Source organism: Astyanax mexicanus, chromosome 15 (assembly GCF_023375975.1).
Source record: "Astyanax mexicanus isolate ESR-SI-001 chromosome 15, AstMex3_surface, whole genome shotgun sequence".
Taxonomy (NCBI): domain Eukaryota; kingdom Metazoa; phylum Chordata; class Actinopteri; order Characiformes; family Acestrorhamphidae; genus Astyanax; species Astyanax mexicanus.
This window is the reverse complement of record NC_064422.1, coordinates 11,821,165-11,846,793: the sequence shown is the minus strand read 5'-3', so window position 1 is coordinate 11,846,793 and position 25,629 is coordinate 11,821,165. Positions and strand designations below refer to the sequence as shown.

General features: G+C 37.4%; 1 protein-coding gene across 9 annotated transcripts in view; it reads left to right on the top strand.

The window, feature by feature from the left end:
• The window catches only part of baiap2b (BAR/IMD domain containing adaptor protein 2b), a 144,831-nt gene that overhangs the window by 22,352 nt on the left and 96,850 nt on the right, over positions 1 to 25,629 (top strand). For 7 of the 9 annotated variants that reach the window (XM_022669124.2, XM_022669128.2, XM_022669123.2 and 4 more), the window contains exons 2-3: positions 10,095 to 10,170; positions 16,729 to 16,815. In XM_022669124.2, the coding sequence (XP_022524845.2) occupies positions 10,095 to 10,170; positions 16,729 to 16,815 (163 nt within the window). The remainder of the gene's footprint in view (positions 1 to 10,094; positions 10,171 to 16,728; positions 16,816 to 25,629) is intronic. The other 2 variants (XM_049464457.1, XM_022669125.2) reach the window with 1 other exon arrangement.

The following is a 25,629-nucleotide window of genomic DNA, read 5'->3' as shown; positions in this document are numbered from 1 at the left end:
CAATAAATACAGTAAATACAATAAATACAGCAGACATGAGACAGACAGGACAGTGCAGTACCAACACATTACAGTCTAAATGTACGGATGGTGAGCATAAGGTACAGAGATATGTAACATACTGTTACATAAAGAACATACAGTACATGATCACAGATAGGGAATATAGAATATATAGTTTTTAATGGAATATATATATATATATATATATATATATATATATATATATATATATATATATATATATATATATATATATATATATATAATGGAATTAGCAGCAAAATGGTTGTGTTTCATTTTACTCATCATATTTTCCATATTATTTCCTTATTATTGAACGCTAGTCTGCTTTTATTTTTAATTTTGCTTCTAATGAACTGGACTACTTGTACCTGAGGGTGTTTTTCCACTGCAGTGTGTGTGTGTAAGTGTATAAGTGTGAAGATCTGATAAGATCAGTGTTGATTAGGCTCTGATTAAACAGTCTGAAGCAGTGGTAGGTGTTTACTGATTAAGTCTCTTTAAGACTTATTAGAGCTGTACTGGTTGTTTACACACACACACACACACACACACACACACACACCTGTACGTGTTACTAGAGGCATTAGGGGTCATGGTGACCTCTGCCTGCACACTTGTAGAACATGGAAAACAAGAAGCCAGTGGAGATAAGGTTCCTCATGATGAGTCTTGGTTCCTCTTAATATAAGGGATTTTTTTTATTGGTACTGTTGGCATCAGTGTGGTACATACTTATAAAAAGCTTGGTCACGTTTTTTCTGTAAAGCTGCTTTGTGCCAACATTTGTTGTAAAAAGTGCTATATAAATAAGATTTAATTAAATTGAAATGCAGAACTCATTACCAAACAACAAATTGTCAAAAAAATGTCCTTAAGCTAATCAGCTGAAGAGCTTTGACAAAATTTCTGTATTTGTATGGTAAATATAAGTTTTGATGAGGGGTTTTGATCATCCAACATCCTGAGCTTATGCTTATGCTTTCGTCAATTAATGCAATCAAATTCTTACAGCAATGGGAAACTGGAAAACAGAAGGTTTTGTTTATGGGGTCCCATTTATGGATGCTCACCATATGATGTTCCTTTCATATTCGTGTAAAATCCTGTAATTTTACTTAACAGCCTCAGCCCACATGCTTCTTTCACTTCAGCCTTTCAACAAATAAATATAAATTACATTAAGCAGCCCAATGGTAAAAATAATAAGACGTTAAATACTAACTAAAGTAACTACTAGGGGTGTGACGAGATCTCGTGGCACGATATCTCGCGAGATTAAACGTGACGATATTTCTCGTCAAGCTTAAAAAAAAAAAATTTAGTGTGGACTTTTCAAGAGGGATCTGGCAACCCAGTAGCGATACAGCGAGCGGCTGAGGAGTGAGCTACTTTTCACTATAAAATAAATATAAATAACATAAATAATACTGAGCAGAGAGCAGCTCTCAGCAGAAGAGGAAAATTCGGGCATTTGCATAGAACAGAGGTCACTAATGGGCGGACCGCGGTCCGGGTCCGGACCCAAACGTTGTCCAATGCGGACCCGAACATACTGAGAAGGATATAATTGTATACACGCTTGCGGGCGTGGTAAATCACAGACCAATCACATGCGGGGTAAGATCACCAAACGCTCTCTTCAGCCAATCAGATCTGTGCAGACGCGGTAAGGAAAAACAAATAAATAAATAAACACACCGCTCCTCACGCGGGATCGAACCCGTGTTGTCAGGGTCGCGGTCATTAAAAAACGCCTTTATAAGGAGATAGGGAGCCCGAAAACGGGCGGAAAAACGAGAAATGGACCATACTGAATTCTAATTAAATAACTTACTCCTGGCATAGAAGATGCTTCTGCTACTATTAAGTTGTTTGTCTGGCTGCATTTTGGCTCCAGTGGAAACAATAAACGGTAACAGAGTGAACAACAAGACGCAAGATATATGTAAATACTGTAAGTAAATCCTACACGTGACTGTTTCATAGGCAGGTGTACTAATCCCTTAGCTCTGTACTGTATTTAAAAACATGTTCTGTCTCTGTTTGCACTTCAAGTGTAGTCTTAATATAACTGGTTATTGTTATGAATAGTTAAATTACAAGAAATTTAGGAGAAAAAACACAAACCATAGTCTTAGTATGACTGGTTATGGTTATGCATAGTTAAATTACAAAAGATTTAGGAGAAAAAAACACAAACCCTAGTCTTAGTATGACTGGTTGTGGTTTGCACTTATTGTTTGCACTATATAAGACCTAGAAAAGTTTTATTTTTTATCTTATTTTTATTTCCTATAAATCAATGTGTGAGAGAATCCAGTCTGTTAATTGTGCGTTATATGATTTTGTCAAATAAAACTCTAGTTTTATTAATTTTTCATTTTTGATTTTTTTTTTTAAATGTTATTTTAAATCTCGTCTCGTCTCGTTCTCGTGAACCCAATATCGTGTCTCGTCTCGTCTCGTGAGATTAGTGTCTCGTCACACCCCTAGTAACTACATTACTTTTCATTTTTATACAAAATATATATTCATACATAGTAATAATAATAATAGCATGTAATTGTTTTTTGATAAATAACATTATAACAATAAAATAATTCCACACTAGTGAACACTGCTGAACTCAACAAGTGTGTTTATACCACCTCAATCTGCCCACTCCACTCAAATCAAATCAAATCAAATCTGTATCACCTTATACTGACACGCACAATTTATTTATTTTAGAATAAAATGCAATTCTCCCTCAATCATTAGAAATCAACCTCTCCTCACCGGCAGAACCTGAATTAATCTAGAATCCTGCCTGATACGTTCTCCATTCATTATTTCCTAATGAATATGGCTGCAGCAGTGCAGGCCTGCGCAGTAAGCTGTCATTAGTGTAATCAAGAACCACTTTATCACCAGCCGGCGGCTCCACGGCTCTGTTTTCTCTTTTAGTTTCTTCTAGCCTGAAAAACTACAGAACAGAAAATAGAAAGCAAATACATCCTTAATCTGTTTGTTCAGAGCTGAACTTTGACCCCAGTATACAGTGTCTTGCAAAATAAATTCTTACTATTTAGATGTTTTCACATTTTGTCACCTTACAACCACTAAATTAAATGTATTTTAGTGAGACTTTAAGAAAATCTAAATTTCTCTGCAGGTTATAATTCATTTGAACACTTATCCCAGCAGATATATATATATATATATATTAACAAAGAACAGTTTGGCTTAAAAGAAATTAGTCATTGTTTGGAATTTTATAGAGACCAGTTATTATAATCTTTTTTCATTTTTTTTTTTTTGTCATATCTGGTCAAATTATTTCAGTTGCTGAATATTTATTGCATCTCAATTCCAAATCTGCAAGTTGTTAATTATTAAAAGTTTATTTTTTAGGTTTTAAAGGGTGTAATTGCATTATTATATTTTTATTATCATTATACCAGTGGCAAATGGTCTTAAAATAAAAGTAATATTGCTTATCGCAATTATTTAAAAAAAAAATGATCATGATAAGCCCTCAGCTGTGCACCTTGAAGCTTAATTTAGGGCGCGTCAGTGTGTCTTTGCTATCGTAACGACGGGGAAAGTACATCTTTTGCTGCTCGAAACGTGCAAAAGGCATGTACTTATGCCTTAGGTGCACTTTGACTTTGGTGGATTGGTATTTTAACAGTGCAGCTCTTCTGCTTTTCTCAGCAGAGGAGACTGAACTGCGTGTTCACACTGTGAAGGTGCTCCACAAGCTTATTTACAGGAACAGTAATGATATTTTATTTAGTATTCTGTTTATTTATTGCCAAGATAGCAATGAACATCTGATGGTTGACTACTGAGTACTGCACCTGTGTTTTCTGTTGCCAAGATAGCAATAGGCCAGAAATTGACCTGAATACACCTCGTTTAAAGACCATCAGAATATATCCATCGATTATTCATTTTTATTTGTGTTTGTGAGAATTGTAAGATAAGGCCCTGGGTCTGTTATCTTTCTGAAAGCGAGATCCAAAGTGGCAGAAGAAACATTATCTTCCGACTTAAATTACGTAACCCTGCTTCTCTTCTCAGGCTTTTCTCAGGCTCTGTTCATCAGCTGTCCGTCCGCTGTGCCAAATCCTGGATTTCTACCTCTCTCTCTCTCTCTCTCTCTCTCTCTCTCTCTCTCTGTCGTTTTTTCTCGGGACTCTTATCTTTATTTATGTATGTGTTTGTGCTCCTGCACTTCGCTGCCTGCAGCTGGTGTTGTCAGTCTGATTAGTGCAGCTGCACGGCCTCTGCTGAGCCTCTTGGAAAAGTGGCCGGTAGATTATGTAAGGAGTGGCGGGCGGAGTGGCAGGCGGAGTGGCAGCGGCGGAGAGTTTGGCAGTACTTATGCCCCCCATTCCCCAAGGGACGCATGGCAAAGTGCTACAGTTCTGCTTCTCTGATGGTGTTAAGCTGTGCATGTGAATTGCCTCTCTGCACTGTCAATAATTTAATAATTTCATCAGGTTTATGGAAACTGCCTGTAGACTCTTTTATGCTGGAGGCAAAATGAGTTGTACCTTTAAGAGCTTCTTAAAAATCAGGCTTAAATTTTAACTACACTCTATATCAGGGGTGTCCAAACTACGCAAGGTATTTTAAGCAGGTTTTTAGAATGTGAGATTCAAAGTTTGAACGCTAGCATACCTGTCAAGTTTTAGATTTAAAAATAAGGGATATTTTCCTCTGTCCGCTTAAAGCCGTCCCACCAGCCCAACGAAGGTTCAGTATCTCTTTTAAAACAGGTTTACAAAAAATCTAAAATAACCACATGTGAACCACTTACACACTACAATTAGATTATCAGAATCTGAACATGTTGTGGACATTCCTACATATGTCATTCTTTTAATACAGCCAAATTAAAAACCCTTTTCTATATCTTTTTTTTAAATTAAGATTTCATGTCTTTTTTGTAATAAATGCACTCTTTTATATGATATATTTTTTATTTATTTAATAGATTTAAAATTGAACAAAGAGTGCACAAATTCTGCAAAATGACTGTTGGTGACCTAAAAATGGTATTATGAGCTTTTACTAAAAGGACATGGACCAGATATATTCCATCAGTAAAAATGAGTCCTAAGGGGCCTACACAATAATTTTTAATTAATACTTCTTCCTTTTGATCACTCCACCCCTGATCAGTTCAGTTAATGTCGGTCCTCTCCACATTTCTAGTTAAACTGAGTCACAAGCTGTAATTTTTTTATTTTAAAAGGTTTAATCTGTGTTTTATTTCGGAGTATTTTTAAGCAGCTATCAGAAAAATCTCATCACAGTTTCCATGATTAGACTACCGTTACCTTTCTTTTAGAAAAATCGCTGCATGTATGTTTTAACATCAGCAGCTCCAACTAGCTGCCTGAACTCACAGCGAGGAGGGCGGGGCTTCCCCACACTGACCCTCCTTGCAAGCTGATTGGCTGTTTCTCCTGAACTTTCTCCTTGAACCGGCTCCACGATTGGTTAAGAGACACAGAGCGGTCAGTGCCCTGTATCCTCAATAATATATATTTTTTTACTTTAATAAAATACGGGAAATTTACGGGAAAATACTAATACGGGAGGACGGCGGGAAAGAGGAGTAAAATACGGTAGTTTCCCGGCCAAAACGGGAGACTTGACAGGTATGCGCTAGGTGTCAGAAATGGGCCAAAGAGTCTAAAAGCAGAGAGAGTGCTCAGTTGTAGCAGAAAAACGGGCCAAAGAGTCTAAAAGCGGAGAGGGTGTGCAGTTGTAGCGCAGAAAAACGGGCCAAAGAGTCTAAAAGCGGAGAGGGTGTGCAGTTGTAGCGCAGAAAAACGGGCCAAAGAGTCTAAAAGCGGAGAGAGTGCGCATTTCTAGTGCAGAAAAACGGGCCAAAGAGTCTAAAAGCGGAGAGAGTGCGCATTTCTAGTGCAGAAAAACGGGCCAAAGAGTCTAAAAGCGGAGAGAGTGTGCATTTCTAGCGCAGAAAAATGGGCGAAAGAGTCTAAAAGCGGAGAGAGTGAGCATTTCTAGTGCAGAAAAACGGGCCAAAGAGTCTAAAAGTGGAGAGAGTGCGCAGTTGTAGCACAGAAAAACGGGCCAAAGAGTCTAAAAGCGGAGAGGGTGGTCAGTAGTAGCGCAGAAAAACGGGCCAAAGAGTCTAAAAGCAGAGAGGGTGTGCAGTTGTGGCGCAGAAAAACGGGCCAAAGAGTCTAAAAGCGGAGAGAGTGCTCAGTTGTAGCGCAGAAAAACGGGCCAAAGAGTCTAAAAGTTGCCGTAATTGAGGAGTTTAATATTAAGAGACATCATGAAATGAAACATCAATTTTTTTAAAATCTTACTTTACACAACACTGTCAAACATAAAGATAGTAAGTCAAGTAAAATGGTGTGTAAATGAAAGTAATCAGGAAAATTTATTATTTAAAGTGGTATATTTCATTATTTGTTTTATTACAGAGTCTGTGGCCCGTGACTTCAAATATATTTCTCCTTCTGGCCCCCAGCAAAAAAAGTTTGGACACCCCTGCTCTATATGAAGAAAGATGGCTTAGAAGAACCACTTTTTTCCAACAGAGAATAGTTCTTTAAAGGGCCTTATCATATAAATCTGAACCAATATTTTCACCAATCAGATAGATTATCTACTTTCAGGTGTGCCTGCCCAAGGATTGTTGAACTGTTGGCCATATGCTCATCCATTGTAACAGATAGCAGTTTAGGTTAGCATGTCTTAGCATGATGACAGTAGCCAGCACTAAAGTCTAAATGACTTTACAGTACAGTACAGTATCTCAAATACTTTTATTAATACAAAAATGCAATAAGGAATCAATTGCTGAAATGAGTGGTTGTGACAAATGGTCTAACCAAGATTAGCTCTGTCTGTCCGCATCTGTCTTGTAGTCTATCTGGGATCCAAATCGACACATATTTACTCTGTGATCTTTTTAAAAGAGCTTTTTAGATGGATACTGATGGCGCATCATGGTATTTTTTGTCTGCTGTTGTGTTTCATACCTGGCAGCCCGGGGTGTGGATATTGAACTGGGGAACGGACAAAGCAGTGGGTGAGATTAGAGGCTAAAGCACAAAAATACAGCCCTGGAAGAAATAAAGGGAGCACTTCAGTTTCTGAATTAGTTTCTCTGATTTTGCTATTTATAGGTTTATGTTTGTGTAAAATGAACATTGTTGTTTTATTCTATAAACTACAGACAACATTTCTCCCAAATTACAAATAAAAATATTGTCATTTAGAGCATTTATTTGCCAAAAAAAGAGAAATGGCTAAAAGCTTTCGAACCCCAAATAGTGCCAAAAAAACAAGTTCATATTTATATTTAGGTTTTAAGAGTTTAAAAATAATCAATATTTGGAGGAATAACCCTGATGGTTTTTAATCACAGTTTTTTCATGCATCTTGGCATCATGTTCTCCTCCACCAGTCTTACACACTGCTTTTGGATAACTTTATGCTGCTTTACTCCTGGTGCAAAAATTCAAGCAGTTCAGTTTGGTGGTTTGATGGCTTGTGATCATCCATCTTCCTCTTGATTATATTCCAGAGGTTTTCAATTTGGTGAAATCAAGGGAAAACATCATCATTAAGTGGTCTCTTATTTTTTGTAACAAAACTCTGCTGTCAAGAGACGCCAGTGCTTAAACTTACAATGACATGTCTCCTTAATATCTGATTATACATCCTGATTAATTTAATACAGTTCAGCACAGTTAGTTTAGAAGATGTCAAGACACACACTCACAGACACACACACTCACCTTTTAAGACCAGTGCCTGACCTATTTATTTATAAATGCATCCCTCCACAGTCGCCAAGACAGTTCAGAAGAACTCAGAGAGCAGCAATCTTTCTGATTGTTTCAGAGCCGTGCTTTTAACAGAAGTGGAACAGTAGGAGTTTGAGAGGTTTGAGGAGTTTCTCCACTAAAATCTGTTGTTTTTGGCTTTGGTTGAGAGCACAAACAGCCCTGCTTCTCTTTTATGTTCGAACCATCACCCTCTCATTATCCTTTTCTGCTTTTTAACAGTTGTTTGGGTAATTGTGTTGAGTCAGTCTTTGTTTTTTTCACTGCTCGCTCTGAAAGCTCTTTCCCTTTCAGTGGCCTGAATTCCTTTGCTTGAAAGCATCTCGGACCCTCGTTCCCCCGGCCCTCTCTCTCTCTCTTTCTCTCTCTCTCTCAGTGCCCCAAATTTCCTCCTCATCTGAGAAAAAAGAGAAATCCTGCGAAAGGAGGACAAGGTGGGGAAAAGGTTACACTTCTCTGGCTGAGGAGAGGATGATTTATTCTGATTAGAGCGGAGGGGGTGTTCTCAATCACAAGGGGCTTTTTAAGACAGAACAAATGGAATGTAAAGGGCAGCTGTGAGTGTAGGTGTGTACGGTGTGTGTGTGTGTGTGTGTAGGTGTGTGTGTGTGTGTGTGTGTATGTGTATGAGTCACTGCTTGAATGTAGTTCACCACACACTCCCGCGCCTCCTCAGCCCACTGCCTGGCTCTGTGCCCACCACTCTTCTGATGATGGCGGTGGGCACTGGGTTAAAGGTGAATGTTTGTGTATGTATGCATTATTTACTGTGTTTCTCCAGTGACCTACATACTGTAGACACTCTAGACTTGGTGGTAAGTTCTGTGTGTAAACAAGATCAGATTTGGTATATTAGGTGAGTAGATCAATCTTGATTCATTAGCAAATTACTTTAAAATTACTCTCCTTTAAATATCAAATTAAGAATCATGTTAAAGCTTTACTGACTGTAATAGGTAAAATAGCATTAAAACACTACTACTGTAGCTTTGTAGCTTTGGTGGAGCTGCAGATCTTTAGTTATTAAAGTGTAAAATCCTGTGTGGTGGATTTTTACTTTCAGGACCTGGACTACTTACCTCTGTTTGTGGGTTTACATTATAGGTTTAAATAGGATCTCCGGTGGATTTGGTGTTTTAAAGAGAATCTAAGACTATAGGTCAGTGGCTGAACTGCACTTAGCAGGGTATTACACATGTTGTAAAGTAACATATGACATTTTAAAGACTGTTATTAGTGTAAAAATGTCTTTATTTTAAAATGTTTCTAACTGTTGTTCCACTTGCTGTTGTGGCAGTGCTGTTAGCCAATCAGAGGCAATATGTTTATGTCCTATCGTTTCCTCCACCAGACTAAAGCAGTGTTATACCTGGTCACCGGAGCTCTTTTTTTCACAAAAAATAGAATGAATGAAAAATGAATGAAAAAACGATAAAATGAGACTTTTAATATCTGATCATACATCCTGATCAGTATAGTACAGTTAGTACAGAAAATGTCAAGACACATATACTGCAAATCTAGAGTTATATATGTGTAAAATCCTGTAATTTTATTCTACCGCCTCAGTCCACATGCTTCAGAAGACCCATCTTTATCTCTCAGCTTGTCCAGAAATGTATGTGTACAGCTGTCCATGACGGGAAAGCCAATGGTTATAAAAAATATTATACAAACTTCTTTTTATTAGTGTATTTTTATTCTGAAAAAAGTCCAAGATTAAAAAAAAGATTATTCTTTATTGGACATCATTGTGTATTCAACAATATGCAATTTATATAAAATTTTGTTTTGAAAAAAAAAATAGACTTCCTTTTCCATTTGTATTCCATTTGTAAAACTTTACCTGATATATAAATCAATCAATAACATCATATAATTTGTGTTCGTGCTTGGAGCTGGTACATATAGAATATATGAAGCACATACTGTATACCATACATTACACACACAGTTTTGTCCAATTTTAGCAATCTATAGGCAAGCCGTCAGGGCGTGTCGGTGTGTCTTCGCTATCGTAACAACGGGAAAAATAAACCTTGTGCAGTTTGTAACATAGAAAACATACATAGGTGTGTACTAATTATCTTATTTATTAATTATGGGGTATTAGATATATTGGATATAAATTTGGATAGCTTGTATTTTTTTTAAGATTCTGGTTCTTTTTTGGTGTGTTTCTGTGGGATTGTGAGACTCTTCTGCTTTCTGTATGTATTAACCAAGTCCTCGTTTCTGTTGCAGTCCATCATGGAGCAGTTCAACCCCTGCTTGAGGAACTTCGTGGCCATGGGGAAGACCTATGAGAAGGCCCTGTCCAGTGAGTACCTCAGATTATTACTGTATTCTATACTCTCACAAGCTTGCACTCACAGACTGTTGACTGGCACACACTCATCATACCAGTTTCAGATAAACAGGTAAATACATGACAATACAATTAAGATTTATACAGTAATCATGTTACGTCTATTTAATGTACTGTATGTTGTAATGTAATGTAATGTACTGTACTGTTTGTGGGGGTGTTGGCTTCCTCTCTTGTAGTGATGTCATCCCATCCGCTCTCCCCGTCATCCCTCACCCATGCGTGGCTCGTGTGTTTAAGGGGCACCTTGACTCATGTGTGTGTGTGTGTTGTTTTGGTTCATGTGAGTGTAAGTGTGTAAGTATGTGTGCAGTAAGTAAGTGTTTTGTAGAGACCTGGTGGAAACATTGATCTAAGAGGATGAGGCATAGCCTTGAAGTTCGCAGGGGAACCAAAGCCAAAATGTGTGCAGGGAAGCAGGGAGTGCTGAAAATGGAGCACGGGGCAGCAGAAGTAGGCCAGGTTGAGTTGTGAGCGTAAGCACCGTCCCATAAAGGGAGGTGGGGTGCTGGGACAGCGCAGAGAAGTATCCAGGCCATGTTTGGCCCAAACTTGCTGAAGGAGTGCAAATCGAAGCATGATTTGCATGATTTTAAGCTTTGTTGCAGCTCTTTTAATCTGATAAACTTCAATCTACACTCATCGCTGCCGAAATAGATAGATTAAGAGATGGTTGCACCCAGAAGGAAGTCTCGGATTAAGGACACCCATACTGGTTAACAAGAACACTCAAAAAGGCTAAAAGAAGTAGGGAGAAGTAGTTTGGGAGGGGCACTGGGTGATGTATGGGTTTAGGGGCAGAGCTGCAGCAGCAGCAGTGTTCCTCGGATAGCGGTCAGACATAGATGGTTGGAACGGAACTTACAAAAAAAATTATGTAGGAGTGGTATGTTTCAGTATGTCAGAGGAACATATTTAAGCTAATAAAAATATATATGGTTTAGGGTTTAGTGGCTCTGATGGCAGCAGTATGTGGACTAGCATTGTCCTGTAGGAAAAGTGCACCAGAGTGTGCATTGAGAACAGGTTGGGCCACTGCAAAACAGCTAGCACTTAGCATGGTTAGTGGGTAATGCTAATGCTGCTCCAGAAGTGCTAGCCAGGGTGAGCAGCAGGCTACAGTCCATTAATACTCACCTCTGAGTGATGAAAGGGCTAGCGCTCAGCATGGTTAGTGGGTAATGCTAATGCTGCTCCAGCAGTGCTAGCCTCGGTTAGTCACGGATGATACTCACCTCTGAACAGTGAAAGAGCTAGCGCTTAGCACGGTTAGCGGCTAATGCTAATGCTGTTGGAGAACTAAACTGGAACTCCTGTATAACTCTGTACTTCAGTGTTCAGAGTGGCTTTACTGCTCCTTAATACCTGACTGGTAGAATTCATACATAAGGAGCACCGGATTATAAGGAGCTCTGATGATTTTGGGGAAAATTAAAGGATTTTAGGTGCACTTTATAGCGCAAAAAATATGGTATTTGGTATTGTAGCTAACACTAGACAATAGGCTCAATTGAATCACAATAGAAAGCTTTAGAAGGTGAGATTATTTCAGGACCACGGACAAGGCTAGATTATAGTTCAGTGGCTGGAGATACTCTGCACATTACCTGGCAGCTTCAACCTACTATTTTTTTTTTTTTATTTTAAACGTAGCAGAAAATCCCAGAATAATCTGAAACGGAGTGTGTGAGTGTGTCGGTGTGTAAGCGTGTGTGTGTGTGTGTGTGTGTGTGTGCACCCACATACATACCCATGCAGCCTGTTAGATAAGGTTAAAAATAGTGCCGACTCCCATAGTGGGACTTGCTTTCCATCATTGCCAGCCTGCCTGGGCCGCCGCCACAGTGGGTTGGAGGATCTATCCGAGACTGACTGTGCTGCTATTCGCTGGAATAGTAAATACACCAATTCTCTCAGGCTACACGCTGGAAATCCTTACCACTGCCTTATTATTGAGTAATATAGATTTAAAAAAAGCCCTCAGGCAAGGTTTCAGCGTGAATCCACTTTCTACTGTAACCAATGGGATTGTGGTAAATAAATAAGAATTCTCTTTATAAACGGTAATCGCTATATCTTCGTTCTACATCCTGCTGTGTTTTGCACAGTATTTATTTACCCTGTCCTTAGAGATTCATAGAATTTTCTAGAGCAGTTTTAGCCATAATCTCATCTAATACAATTAGCCATAATATTTAGCAAATAGCATTGATCCAATGTGATTTGTGTAGATATTTTCAAGTCAAGATCTTGTTAAATTTGGGGTGTGTTGGTGTTTAGTAGAAAGCTTTGGTTGGTTGCTTTGGGATTAACCATTGGAAATTGTAGTGTAGGGTTGGTAACCACTGTGCACCATTCTATTAAACAACTGTTTAATCCAATCAGAACCATTGTTATGTCACATTCTCTGAAAATCTACTTCATATTCCATACAATCCCAAATCTAATGCACCTGGTCCAGTTACTCATCAATAAGCTTTGTTCAGAAATGTTCATGATTTTCCAACAAATACTAGGATAGGAGGGAACGTTCTAGAACATTTAGTTCATGCTGTGAAAGAGCTAGAGCTCATTCATGTTAAACAATGGGGAGTTAACAAATGGGAATACAGAAGACGTTCTAGACTTGTTGGAATGGTAGAAAAGAATCAAAAACAAGTAGAACACACCAAACAAACCATCCAGAAGTTAATGAAGGACTTTGGGTTGGTGTACTCTGGGCTTTACTTTTGGGTCAGTTGAGTTCTGCAAGGCTTTATATAAGGTAACACTTTAGGTAAATGGTATATTATTGAATTCTCATAAATGCTTAACCAACATTCAACTGAATATCTTAAGTTTAATGTAACTAAACTTTTAGTTGAATGTAACTAACCATACACTTAAAACTAACCCCAAATCTAGCCCTAACTATGTCTCTTCTCTTCAACAGAGAATCATTTACTTTTATCTTAGTTCATTTAGTTAGTTCAGTTGCATTTAATAGAAATGCAGTTGAATGTTAGTTGAGCATCTATGTGGCATCTATAATAGACCATCCAAATAAAGTGATACCCTATAGAATTCCAAGTGTAGGATTGGTAACCATGGTGGTCCGTACTGTAAAACACCTGTGCAATTGATAAATAGAGAGCTATTTAGAACAAGAAGAATAGGAATGAATATATATGAATATAATAATGCTGGAAAGATATTCTAGAACAAGTCTAGAAAAGTATTTTCTTGGGCAGTGGGAACACCAAACATCTCAGTAAGAAATGGCACACCAACCAAACCATTGAGTTTATTGGTGTTTCATGCAAAAATTGGGTTAATGTGATCTGGATTTTACCGTTGGACTTAAGCTCTTGAGCTTGAGCTTTTTTACGGTATTTTAGGGAACCTATATTTAGGGGGAAGGCCATTTTTTGTTTTTACACACCTATATAAGCTTATTCACAATCCATTTCCAAACCAATACCATGGTACCATGGATAGTAAAGCACTGTAAAGGACAGTGGGTCTACAGGACCTGAAGATCATCTGCCGGTGGACACCAAAGATGGGCAATATAGAAGCTCAACAGAGGATACAAGCATCCAAATGGACTAAGGCACTACTACTGTGAACGCTGGTTTAAATCATGGATCATGCTGCTTGCCATCAGCAGCCAGAGTCAGAGAGAGCAGAGAGAGCACAGTTGGCTTTGCAATTTCTCAGAAATTGGTTAATGGAATTTCCTCCTCTCTTCATGTAGTTTGATGCTGTCCAGCACAGGTGTCTATTAGCTGTTGGGTGAAAGCTGGGGATTCTGGACTTTCTTCAGAGCACATTGGCTGCCTATTGATGGCCCTACTAGTGTTGGAGACATCACTATTGGTCAGGGGAAAGGGGGTTGGGTAATTGGCCTTCCAATTTTGGAAATTTCGTAAGGAAGGCCCGGGACCCAATGGAGGGATTGTATCACCCAGCTGGCCTGGGAACACTTGGGTTTACCTCCAGAAGGAGCTGGTAGAACTTCGGGAAGATGGTAACAGAGGTGCCTGGGCCACTTTGGTCGCCTCATTGCCGATCCAACCCTGAATTAGACCAAGTGGATAAGAAGCTAATGATGCTAACTGCATGGTTTCAAGCTTCTGCCATGCCTGAAGCCTGTGCACTTCTTCTGCATCTGGCTCACTTTGCTGGAAATGCTGCAAAACGTCTTCAAGACCAGAAAAAGACGCTTCCCCTAGCAACTGGGAACCAGTTTAAACAGAAAGGCGAGAAATAATGAGAAGAGGATCAGAGAGAAGTTATTTTAAGGTCTATATTGAGGAGAATCTATGAGTTTATGGTGGATTAAGCAGGTTTGGCTGTAATTCCAGAGTGAAATGGAGTTCTTCCAGTGCTCGGAGCCAATGGTGGTACTGGTTAACCCCATAATCTCCAGCTGTATTATTATTTCATTATTAATCTTAAATCGTACTAAAACAGTAGAACTAACTGAAGCGTGGCCTTTCTGAAAGGTCGTTCAGAGTTTAAAGGGTTAACTCCTGCGACTAATCAGTGTATGTCTCATTTTCTCTTGGCGAGGGTGTTCCTCTCATCTGTAAGCTTTGTTCTTCATGCTCCGGTAATCCTCTTTTCTCCAGAGCCCCCGGCCCTCACTCTCCCACTTCCTCTCCACTTCATAGCCGTAGCCTTCCTCAGGGTGCTGGAGCAGCAAAGCCCCCAGATTTCAACCCCTAATCCCCCCTGAACCAGGACACACAGAGCCTGGGGTGAGCCTGGACTGTGGTACCTGCACTGTGGTACCTGCACTGTGGTACCTGGCTGGAGGCTGATGCAGGCGGCTTGCGTTCAGTTTCCATCACCTTCTTCTGCTCACCATCTCATCACATTACAGCTTATGTATAAGATCTATAGGTTATAGAAGCTGTAATTACTGATGTTACCTACAGTACATCATATTGTAGTAGGCACATGTTGTGCAGTTAAAGCAGTTAAGCTAAATTACTTGAAATTATAAGAAATATATAATTATAACATTATAATTGAATTATATTTTTGAGTTAGCCTTTTTATTATTCATTCTCTTTCCATTTATTTTTTTCCATTTTTTTGATTCATTTATTTTTTTCCACTTTATTAGGATATTCCACGTTTGATGATTTTCTAAGTGTTTTAGTGGCTACTGGAGACATGTGTTGCATTTACTTTAAGTCTTCTTAACATGCTAACATTAGCTAAGCTGATAACGTTAGTTCAAATCATAATATACTGTTAATCGTATTATACTCTTGGTGACTTGATGACTGATGGCAGTTAACAGATGACAGATTTTTACATGGTCTACCATGTGCATCCACGGAGCATGCAAGTAACCTATGAAATATAGTATAGTATAGTATGGAAATGATATGTTGCTTTTGGGTAATAAGGCTGAGTTTAGGACACACAGCAGGTTAATGACTTTCTGAACTTGTTCTAATGCACTTCTAACACACAACTGTAGCTTAGCTCAGCATGCTAGCAAATAGCTTGCAAAACCTTTCAGAGCCTTCTGAAGAGCTGTGCTCCCTGACGTAAGGTCCCAAGCAGAATTGATTTTGTTTGCTTGAGTATTAGTGCATCTCAAAAAAATAAAAAATAGAATATTGTTGAAATGTTTTTATTTCAGTAATTCAGTTAAAAATGTGAAACTCATATTATATAAGTGTATTAAACACACAGAATGATCTATTTTAAGCGTTTATTTCTTTTATTGTTGATGATCATCACCAAAAATCAGTATCTCAGAAAATTTGAATATTATTTAAGACCAATTGGTACTTTTGGCAGTGTGAAAATGAAAAAATGAAATCCGCATCTCCATAAAAGTTGAAAAACAAAACTGCACTGACTTTAGACTTGATAATAAAACAGTGGATCAACACCAGCAGATATCAGACATGTCTCTACAAACCATCACTGATCAACAGTAAATTTTACATTTCATTTGAGCAAACAAAATCAAGGGATCAGAGTCTGGAGGAAGAGTGGAGAAACACACAGTCCAAACTGCTTGAGGTCTAGTGTGAAGTTTCCACCAATCAGTAATGGTTTGGAGGTGCGGATTTCATTTTCCAGCAGGACTTGGCACACTAAAATAGATCACACCATGTGTGTAATACATCTATATAATATATGATTTTTGATCTTTTCAATGATATTGTAATTTTTTGAGATGCGCTAGTGTGAAGTGTGAATTGAGGGTGAAAGGTCACAGGTTGACAAGCTAAAAAAATGCTGCTTGTTTGGATTAGTTGTTGGGTTCACTGAGGAGGTTCTGCTTTCGTTCATCGCTCCCCAAATCCCAAGCCACTCCCCTCCCACACTCTCCTTCAGAGCCATCATAGATCTCAGCTCTTTATTTATTTATTTTTCCCCCCACCACCGCACCTGTTATTATCACAGATCACGGAAGCCATGGGTTGAGGGATGCTCCGGGGGTCGGAAGGTTCTAGAACATTCCCGTCTCTGATGCCCCTAATGCTTCCATGTTTTCAGGTGTGACATTTGCAGCAAAAGGCTACTTCGACGCTCTGGTGAGGATGGGCGAACTGGCCAGCGAGAGTCACGGCTCTAAAGACCTTGGTGAGTTGATAGACCGTAGCTGTAGCGGCCCCTGTGGCTGGGAGGGGAATTGCAAGGAGAATGGCCTTAAATGCTTCATGTGTGAATGGTCTGAAATGTCTTTCTCATGCATAGTGCAAATAGTGTGGCCATTCTAGAAAAAAAACAATATTTGGACACACATTTGGATTTTCATCCACAGACGAGCAAACACAAGCAAACACAATCACAGACTGAGTGTGAACAGATTTGCTTTTTAGCACAATGCAGTTCCATCGTTTTCACTCTTTTTGTCTTTTGTCTCGTTCTCTTCTTAAAAGCATCCCTGTGCTTTTGAAGAAAACGAGAAAATGATTATGCAAAACACTCCAAAGCTCATCTCATTCATTTCTTTAGATACAGTATAAGCCAAGTTGAGTGAGATGAGTGAGGACCTTCATTTCTTTCTCTGACTGCATACATGTGTACATATATATATATATATATAAAAGTTTTTAACACCACAGGGAACAAAAACGCTGCAAAAGAGAGTTTCCCAAGACAGATAATACAACCCTATGTAAAATGTATTGATTGATTTGTTTATCTACTGTATATATATATATATATATATGTGTGTTTGTGAAATCTTGGTACCCCGGTCATGTTTTACATTCACAAACTTGAAACATAATTCCAGACATGCTGTTTAAGATCTTATAGAGCTTTTCAGACCAATAGAGATGAATAGAGCAGTTTGGATTCCTTTTCCTTTCTTTTGTGCTAAAATAATAGGTGCAGATATAATATAATATGCAGTGTGTGTGTGTGTGTATAATTTGTGTGTGTGTGTGTGTGTAATTTGTGCTATAAAGAGCTCTCCTCCTTTCTGTTCATAATGCTCACAAGCATGAATGAACTGTGGTGCATCATTGATGCCGTCCCAACATATCAGAACAGCCTGCAGCTCTCAGAGCTTATCTTTTAAGCAACGACTGTGTGCACACACACACGTGTGTGTGTGTGTGTGTGTGTGTGTGTGTGTGTGTGTGTGTGAGTGTGTGAATATTGTCACATGCTGAACAATGTGTTTCTCATCCCATTTCCTAAATGCAGCCACAGAGTCTCTCTCTCTCTTTCTCTCTCTCTCTCTACCTCTCTTTCTCTCCCCTTTGTGAAAAGGAAGTATATTTAAGAGCATTTAAATTAAATGAAAAAAACATCCATTTTTTTTAAAACATCCTTGAGGATCCCAATCTCAGTGGAACAGTTTGTCCGGTACCACTTTAAAATAAGACTAAGGGTTTATAAATGGTTTACAATTAGTTTATTAATGGTTACTAATTAGGTTATAAATGCCTTAAAAATCATTAATAATCAGTTATAACACATATGTAGAAAGGGCAACAATAAAGATGGCTGTGGGTTCACTATTTTGCAAACAACAAGTCACTGTTGCCCTTTCTACGTATATGTGTTATAACTGATTATTAATGATTTTTAAGGCATTTACGATCTAATTAGTAACCATTAATAAACTAATTGTAAACCATTTATAAACCCTTTATAAAGGTAGTCTTATTTTAAAGTGGTACCGTTTGTCCTATATATTTAGCCCAACCTCTGTTTGATAACAGTATGATAGTTATCAGCCAGCTAGAACATAGGGGAAATCTCAAATCACTAATATACAGTATATTTTTATTCACTTTTTGTGGCCAGAAACGATCTGCAGCTATATAGACCAAATTGTTAACAAAATATTAAGTGATGCTGAGTTGATTTTTAACAGTATTAGAATTTAGAGGATTCGAAACAGAGAGAAGATCAATCAATCAATCAATCAATCAATCAATCAATCAATCAATCAATCAATCAATCAATCAACCTTTATTTAAACTCTGAGTACATTGAGGTTGGCCCTCATTTATAATGTAGCCGAGCAAATTACACAGGGAAGGGATTGTAAATAGAATAAAATAAGACAGCATTTTAATAAGATATATAATATAATTATATATATAAAAAAAAAAAAATATATATATATATATATATATATATATATATATATATATATATATATTAAGATCTAAAACAAATAAGGTAAAAATAATAATTTAAGAGTAAGAATCCTAAAATCACAGAAAAAAAAGAATAAATAATAATAAAAAAACAGGTGAATAAATAAAAACGAAACACATAAAAGAGTAATATATAAATAAAACAATAAAAGAAAAGAAATAAACAAAAAAAGAAATGTGTAAAAAAACAGCTAAAACAAACCAAGACTAGTGTACCATAAGGAAAGTTTAAAGGTAAGGATCTATATATGGATCTACAAAACATCTAAAAATACTGAAATACCTCAGTAAAAGTGAACAGTTACAGACTGTGGTCCATCTGTTTGTTAGCTACTCTATACACCATAAATCATTGGTCAAGGTCTGTTCACAGGACCGCTCTTCAGCAGATATTATCTGAGTAGTGAAGTATTAACTGCGTGGCATTGACACCAGCGTGAGAGTTCGTACAGAGTGTCCAGTCTTTCAATAGCACCATCACACTGTGTCCCACGACACATCTAAACGTGGACAGATCCTCTCCTCGCCTTCAACACTGCCGCCCTCAGATCTGCAGATCTGTCACTGCTGACTCATGAGGAAATCAGCATCAACTCCGCGTAATTAAAATATCCTCAGACGAGAGAGTGAGAAGTTCATCAGCGAAACTGATTTCTAGTGAAAAAAGGAGTCAGAAAAGTCAGTAAAGAGAGGAGATTGGAGACTGAAAATAACACTAAGTAATAAATATACACTGATGAGTGTGGTAGTTCGGAAGTGAGGTGTGTTCAGGTAAATTTCTGGTGTGTTTCTACAGTATCTTGGTGGTGAAAAAACACAGGTGCGCCACTGACCGATTAAAACCCTGAAAACAGTCAACAGTGAACAGTCAGCCGCCTAATCCTATCTTATTTTAGCCATGCAGGAGCAAAGCAGAGCTCAAACCCTTTTAACTCAACAATAAATAGAGTAAAGAATAAAATAACATTGCTGTTCCCTTAAATGAGCTGCTGGTGTATCGTTACAGTGTGAACCAGCAGCTCAGTATCTGATTATCTGCTGAAACGCTCAAAAGCACCACGCTGTTAAGATACGAACGAGCCAAAGTCAGAGATCACCTGCCTCTTAAAGGGAATGATAACAGGCACACTGACTGGCTTATTTCACATTACACTCAATAAACACACCCATGATTAATTAAGAAAATGAGTACATGCCTTTTGCACCTTTTGAGTCATGTAAGACATGTTTTTTGTGCCCTCACGATACCAAAGACACTCCAAAACTCCCTAAATCCACAATTGACCACTAAAGATGCACTATAGATCACTAAGGTCGGTACCCAAGGAAGTTTAGTTGAGCTTAAATTTCTGATATAAGCCTATCATGATAATAGTTGTGTTATATAACGATAATTATATATACAGTACAAAGATATACATAGCATTATCCTGTTTTATCTTATCTTGTCTTGTCTTGTCTTATAATAACAAAATTGTGCAATTGCATCCTTTTTAGAAAGCAATAATGTTTGGATAGTTAGAACAATTCAGATATAGGAATTAAATATTGTAGATACATGAATAAAATACAAACACATATTTAAAATTAAGTTGACAGCTAAATAACATTAGTAGGTTTTTAAAAGAACTAAAAGTGACTCAAACTAAAATGCACACAAGGAAACTCAACAGGAAATACAACGTCTTGTTTATTTATGGTTTCATTTATAGTTGGTAACATCTTCTGTACCCAATCTTACAGGAACAAACTTTAACAAACTTAAAAATACCTGAATATAAATGACGAATGCAACCACATACATCATTCCATGGAAATTCAGCACTCGTTTTCATGGGGAATGAACAGTACTCATGAACCGTAAATCAAATTCACTTGTCTTTCAGTATCCAAAACAGTGAAACTCTTTTTCTTGTTCTATTGAAGAGAAAGTATGATGATCTGTCATATTTATACTGGTGAACCAGTTCTGTAAGAGACTACTTGACTTGACCGTTGATGGACGAGAGCATGGTAGCAGAACAACACAGATTACTGACTGCACCTGAAATGTGATTCCATAGCTGAAAACACTTGTGATTATGTAATCACATTAAGAAAATTGTAAAGTTTTGACTCATTTCCTCACCTTAGAGCAAATGACATTAGCTAGCTAATATATAGCTCTCAGATCACTTCAGTTTCTGAATCAGTTTTTCTGATTTTGCTATTTATAGGTTTATGTTTGAGTAAAATGAACATTGTTGTTTTATTCTATAAACTACAGACAACATTTCTCCCAAAGCCATGTCTGTCATCTGCTGGTGTTGATCCACTGTGTTTTATTATCAAGTCTAAAGTCAGTGCAGTTTTATTTTCCCGCAAAATCTTACAGCACTTCATATCTTACAGCTTCCCTCTGCTGATAACAACTTTAATAGAGATGCAGATTTCATTTTCCAGCAGGATTTTCCTGCCTGCCCACACTGCTGAAAGTACCTATTGGTCTTACATAATATTCAAATTTTCTGAGACACAAATGTTTGAGTTTTCATTGGCTGTAAGCTTCATAATCATCAACAATAAAAGAAATAAACACTTAAAATAGATCACTCTGTGTTTAATACATCTATATAATATATGAGTTTTCAATAATATTCTAATTTCTGTTGACATGCACCTGTATTTATCACATATTTAGTAAGTCACATGAGACATATTTGATGCTTGAAGTTTAAATTAAAAATGAGTGCTATCGTTCTAGAAAACACAGTTCATTAAGTTCTTAATGCTGAAGGAATGTAAACAAAAACTCTCCAGAGGAGCATTTTATTTATATTTTTTTGCCATTTTTTTTGCATTATATTGCATTTTTGCAAATGCTTGTGGGCCACATCTGCCAACCCCTGATTTATTCTATTGGCAGTCTTTCTTTATTGGGAATTAAAAGGTTGTGTGCATGTATGCATTTGCTCGTCTGCATCAGCAATGAATGCAAAACTGATGAACGACTGTCCACACATTCAGACATACATATTTTACATATTGCATCAGTCTGGAAGTCACGATCTATTGTAGTAATCAATCCTTTTATTGTGATTAAACGATCAAAGGATCAAAAAATGACCATAGTAAGTGAATGGAGTTCCCAGCATCATCAGCATCATTAGTTATTGTGTAACCACCACCATGAGACTGGCGTCCTTCCATGGATTGACGTCCCCTCTCTCAGAGGGTCTTTTCTGGGCTGTGAGCAGTGTGTAATCTCCCCCTGTGTAAGAGGACCGTGTGGAGATCCTTCGGCGCAGCGTTGGCACGCATCATTCCTGCATCACTCCCGCACCCATGCAGCGAAACGTAGCCCTACCGAGGAGAACGGTGCTCTAAAAATAGATCAATCGCATGCCTTAACGGGGCTCGTTCCGCCGCAGAGCAAAGATAGAGAGAGAGAGAGAGAGAGAAAGAGAGAGGGGTGAGAGAGTGTAAAGCGAGAGATCTGTCCCAAAATGGCTCCTCTGTGATGTCAGCGTTGCCAAAAACAGCCTCCCCAGTCTGCCTCCTGCACGCCGCACGAGTGTGTGTAGGATACTAAGCAGCTTCCGCCTTCCTCCTGCCCAAACATGGCCCGCTGTCGTCACGCCTGCAGTTTGTCGGGCTGGAGCTTTTCCTTTTTTTTTTTGTGTGGAAGAAGCTCTGAGAGCTCACCGCTGATGCTCTGAGAGCTCAGTCTCGAGGAAACAAATTTCCACCCTTTAACATCTACAAATAGACCAGTCTGGAGACAAGGAACGCCTGCAAGACAAGCCTCTAATTAATACCCCCTGTTGATGATTATTATAGCTTACATTAGAGCTCAGATCTGGCCCATAAAAATCCAGCCCGACCCAGCCCGAGCCCAAGCACGTTCTGCCAAACCCAATTTAAACCCCACATTTTAGTTAGTAAGTAGTGCATTAAAACTGAATGTTTTAAAAACATTTTTGGGGCTGTTTGAATGAGCGCAATCTCTTCAGAATGATTTTAACACTGAATTAACATTGCAACACTGAAGAAGCATAGACCTATTGTTTAAGAACAATGTTTATTAAGAAAGAGAAAGATCGCCCAGTCAACTCTAATGTAATGAACAATGTTTAAGAAAATAAAACAGCATAAAGCCGATAGCAAAACACAAACGACAGCAATACGTCTATGAACTGCACAATCATTAAACCAAAATAGGTCTAAAACTGCATGATTATAACATCCTACCTTGTGCAACTTTTTTTTAAACACAGTTTGATTTGTTACGTTGCTGTATTGAGATTATCACACCACATTTTATATCACATTCATATAAAATAAAAATAGCATTAAAAACAGACACCATCGTCACAGGCCATTTTCTGGAGTTTGGGTCAGAAAATTACCATGAAGTGCTGTAAGATTTAGTGGGAAAACAAAACTGCACTGACTTTAGACTTGATAATAAAACACAGTGGATCAACAGCAGCAGATGACGGACATGTCTCTCCAAACCATCACTGATCATCAGTAAATTTTACATTTCAGCACTGCAAAATGTCGAAAACACCCTTGAAAAAGCTGTGTGTCATGGTTGTGCCAATATAATCTGGAATACATTTTGGAATAAGTTGGGTTGTAGTTGTGGATAAAGCTGGGATAAAATTGGGAAAAAAGGCTGGTCATCATCCAAAATTCTGACCTTAATAATGCTCTTTTAGCTGAATTCAATAAAATTCTCACTTGGATAACTAGAAACAGTTACTCCAACAAATACAGGACTCTTTAAATACCCTTAATTTTAGGTTAAACAATAATCAAGCAAGTGTTCCAATACTTATACTTATATACTTATAGGTATAGATAGATTCATATCCCAATTGGTAGAAGTGAGTCATTAGTACATTAGAACTAATGACTGCCTGCACGACCAGGCTCTAATTAAACAGTATTTTAATATCCTTTTAATACACTTATTTCTGGAAGAAACAATAAATAAACAGCTGTCTTAATATTGTTTTTTTTTTTTTACAAAATGTATACAATTACAGCAAATAGTTGCTGATAAACACAACAACTTTACAGGAGAGAGATAAATCCTTCTTAACTTTTTAATGGAAGTCAATGATAAAAGACTTTTAATCAAGAAAATTTGACACAGTGTATTATGTAGTAAACTAAAAATCGACAAAAATTCACATACTTATTTTTTCATTGGACAGAGATGATATGGTAACTTTTATAACCTGTAGGGAATAGATCCATCTGCCAGTTGGTAGAGCATCAGAAATTAGGTTCAATTAAGGTTCAATCAGCTGATGATTTGTCCCATATAGAAAACTCTGATGACTCTCAGTTAGAAAACAATATGTGCATTATGATTTTAACTCAACAATAACTCAATTTCATTGTGTAGTTATTGATTATGATAGTTTGGTCTGTTGTCAGTTGCACAGAGAGAGTGCATGCACATCGCCTTATTAAAATTAAAAATGGGCACCTGAGGCATCTTAATCTACATTAGTGTAATCTGCATTACGTCTCTCTGCATCTCTATGTAAACCACACAGCTCTCTTCTTTCTTGTAAACGAGTGAACTAACATTTTTTCACTGTGTTTGAGCTCTATGTTTTCCGGGCCTGGCAGGCGGCCATGTTTTGAGGGTCGGCCTCCTCATTAAAACAATTTGAAGTCCAGCTTAGAAACAGTCTCTGCTTAATGAGCAAATCTTTTTGAGTAACACTGAACATGGAGACACATTTTAGCCCTAAAATTTGACTTGATTTTTTTTTAAAAAAAAGCAGGTACAATGTTGTTGCAGGTTTAAACATGCTCTTCCTTTTTTCAAAGTAGATTTATTGTAAAAAGAAGATATTACATTACAATATTTACAACACACACCAGAAACAAAGGCACATTGTCACAATTTTTATTTTTTTAAGTCAAAAAGTCTTTTTTTTCCTTGTTGATTCCTCATGTTGGTAGTTCTTCTACATTTCAATTCCCACATGATTTTTAATTTAAAACAATGTCACTGGAGGAAAACACTTCATCAATTTTTCTCCAAGTTTCTCTTAATATGTAGTATTACATACATAATATGTAGTAAAATATCTAGTAAAAAGTGTTGTAATGTTTTATTTAAATTACAGTAAATCTAAATTTTACCAAAGCTCTCACCAGACAGAAATTTCTCACAAGCTATTTTATATTTGTGCTGTTGGAATTTACTAAATAGCTATAAACTAAATTGCATATTATATATGCATATATATATATATATATATATATATATATATATATATATATATATATATATATATATACATATATATCTTCCATACATCTTCCAAACATATCCACATATCCACTTGCACCAGGAGTAAAGTAAAGTCATAAAGTTATCCAAAAGCAGTGTGTAAGACTGATGGAGGAGAACATGATGCCAAGATGCATGAAACTGAAGTGGTAAATTTTTTTCTAGAGCTGTATGTAATCTGACCACTCTGATCCCCCTATTGTATAATAATTGAACATTTTATCAATAGAATTAGTCAAAAACAATAACAAATGCCCATTTCCAAACATCAGCCAGAAGAAGCGTATGATCCAATTCTTTTGGGATGTATTGAAGTATTTATACCTAATCGTTCAATATTAGTTCTATATCGCATCTAATCTTACTAATGCTTTTATACCCAGACTCGTATAATCATGTCCTTACATGTAGTGTTAAGCTTTCTCAAAAGGTCAGAGGCTTTTACTGCCGCAAACTGCTTGAAACTCCTAATTA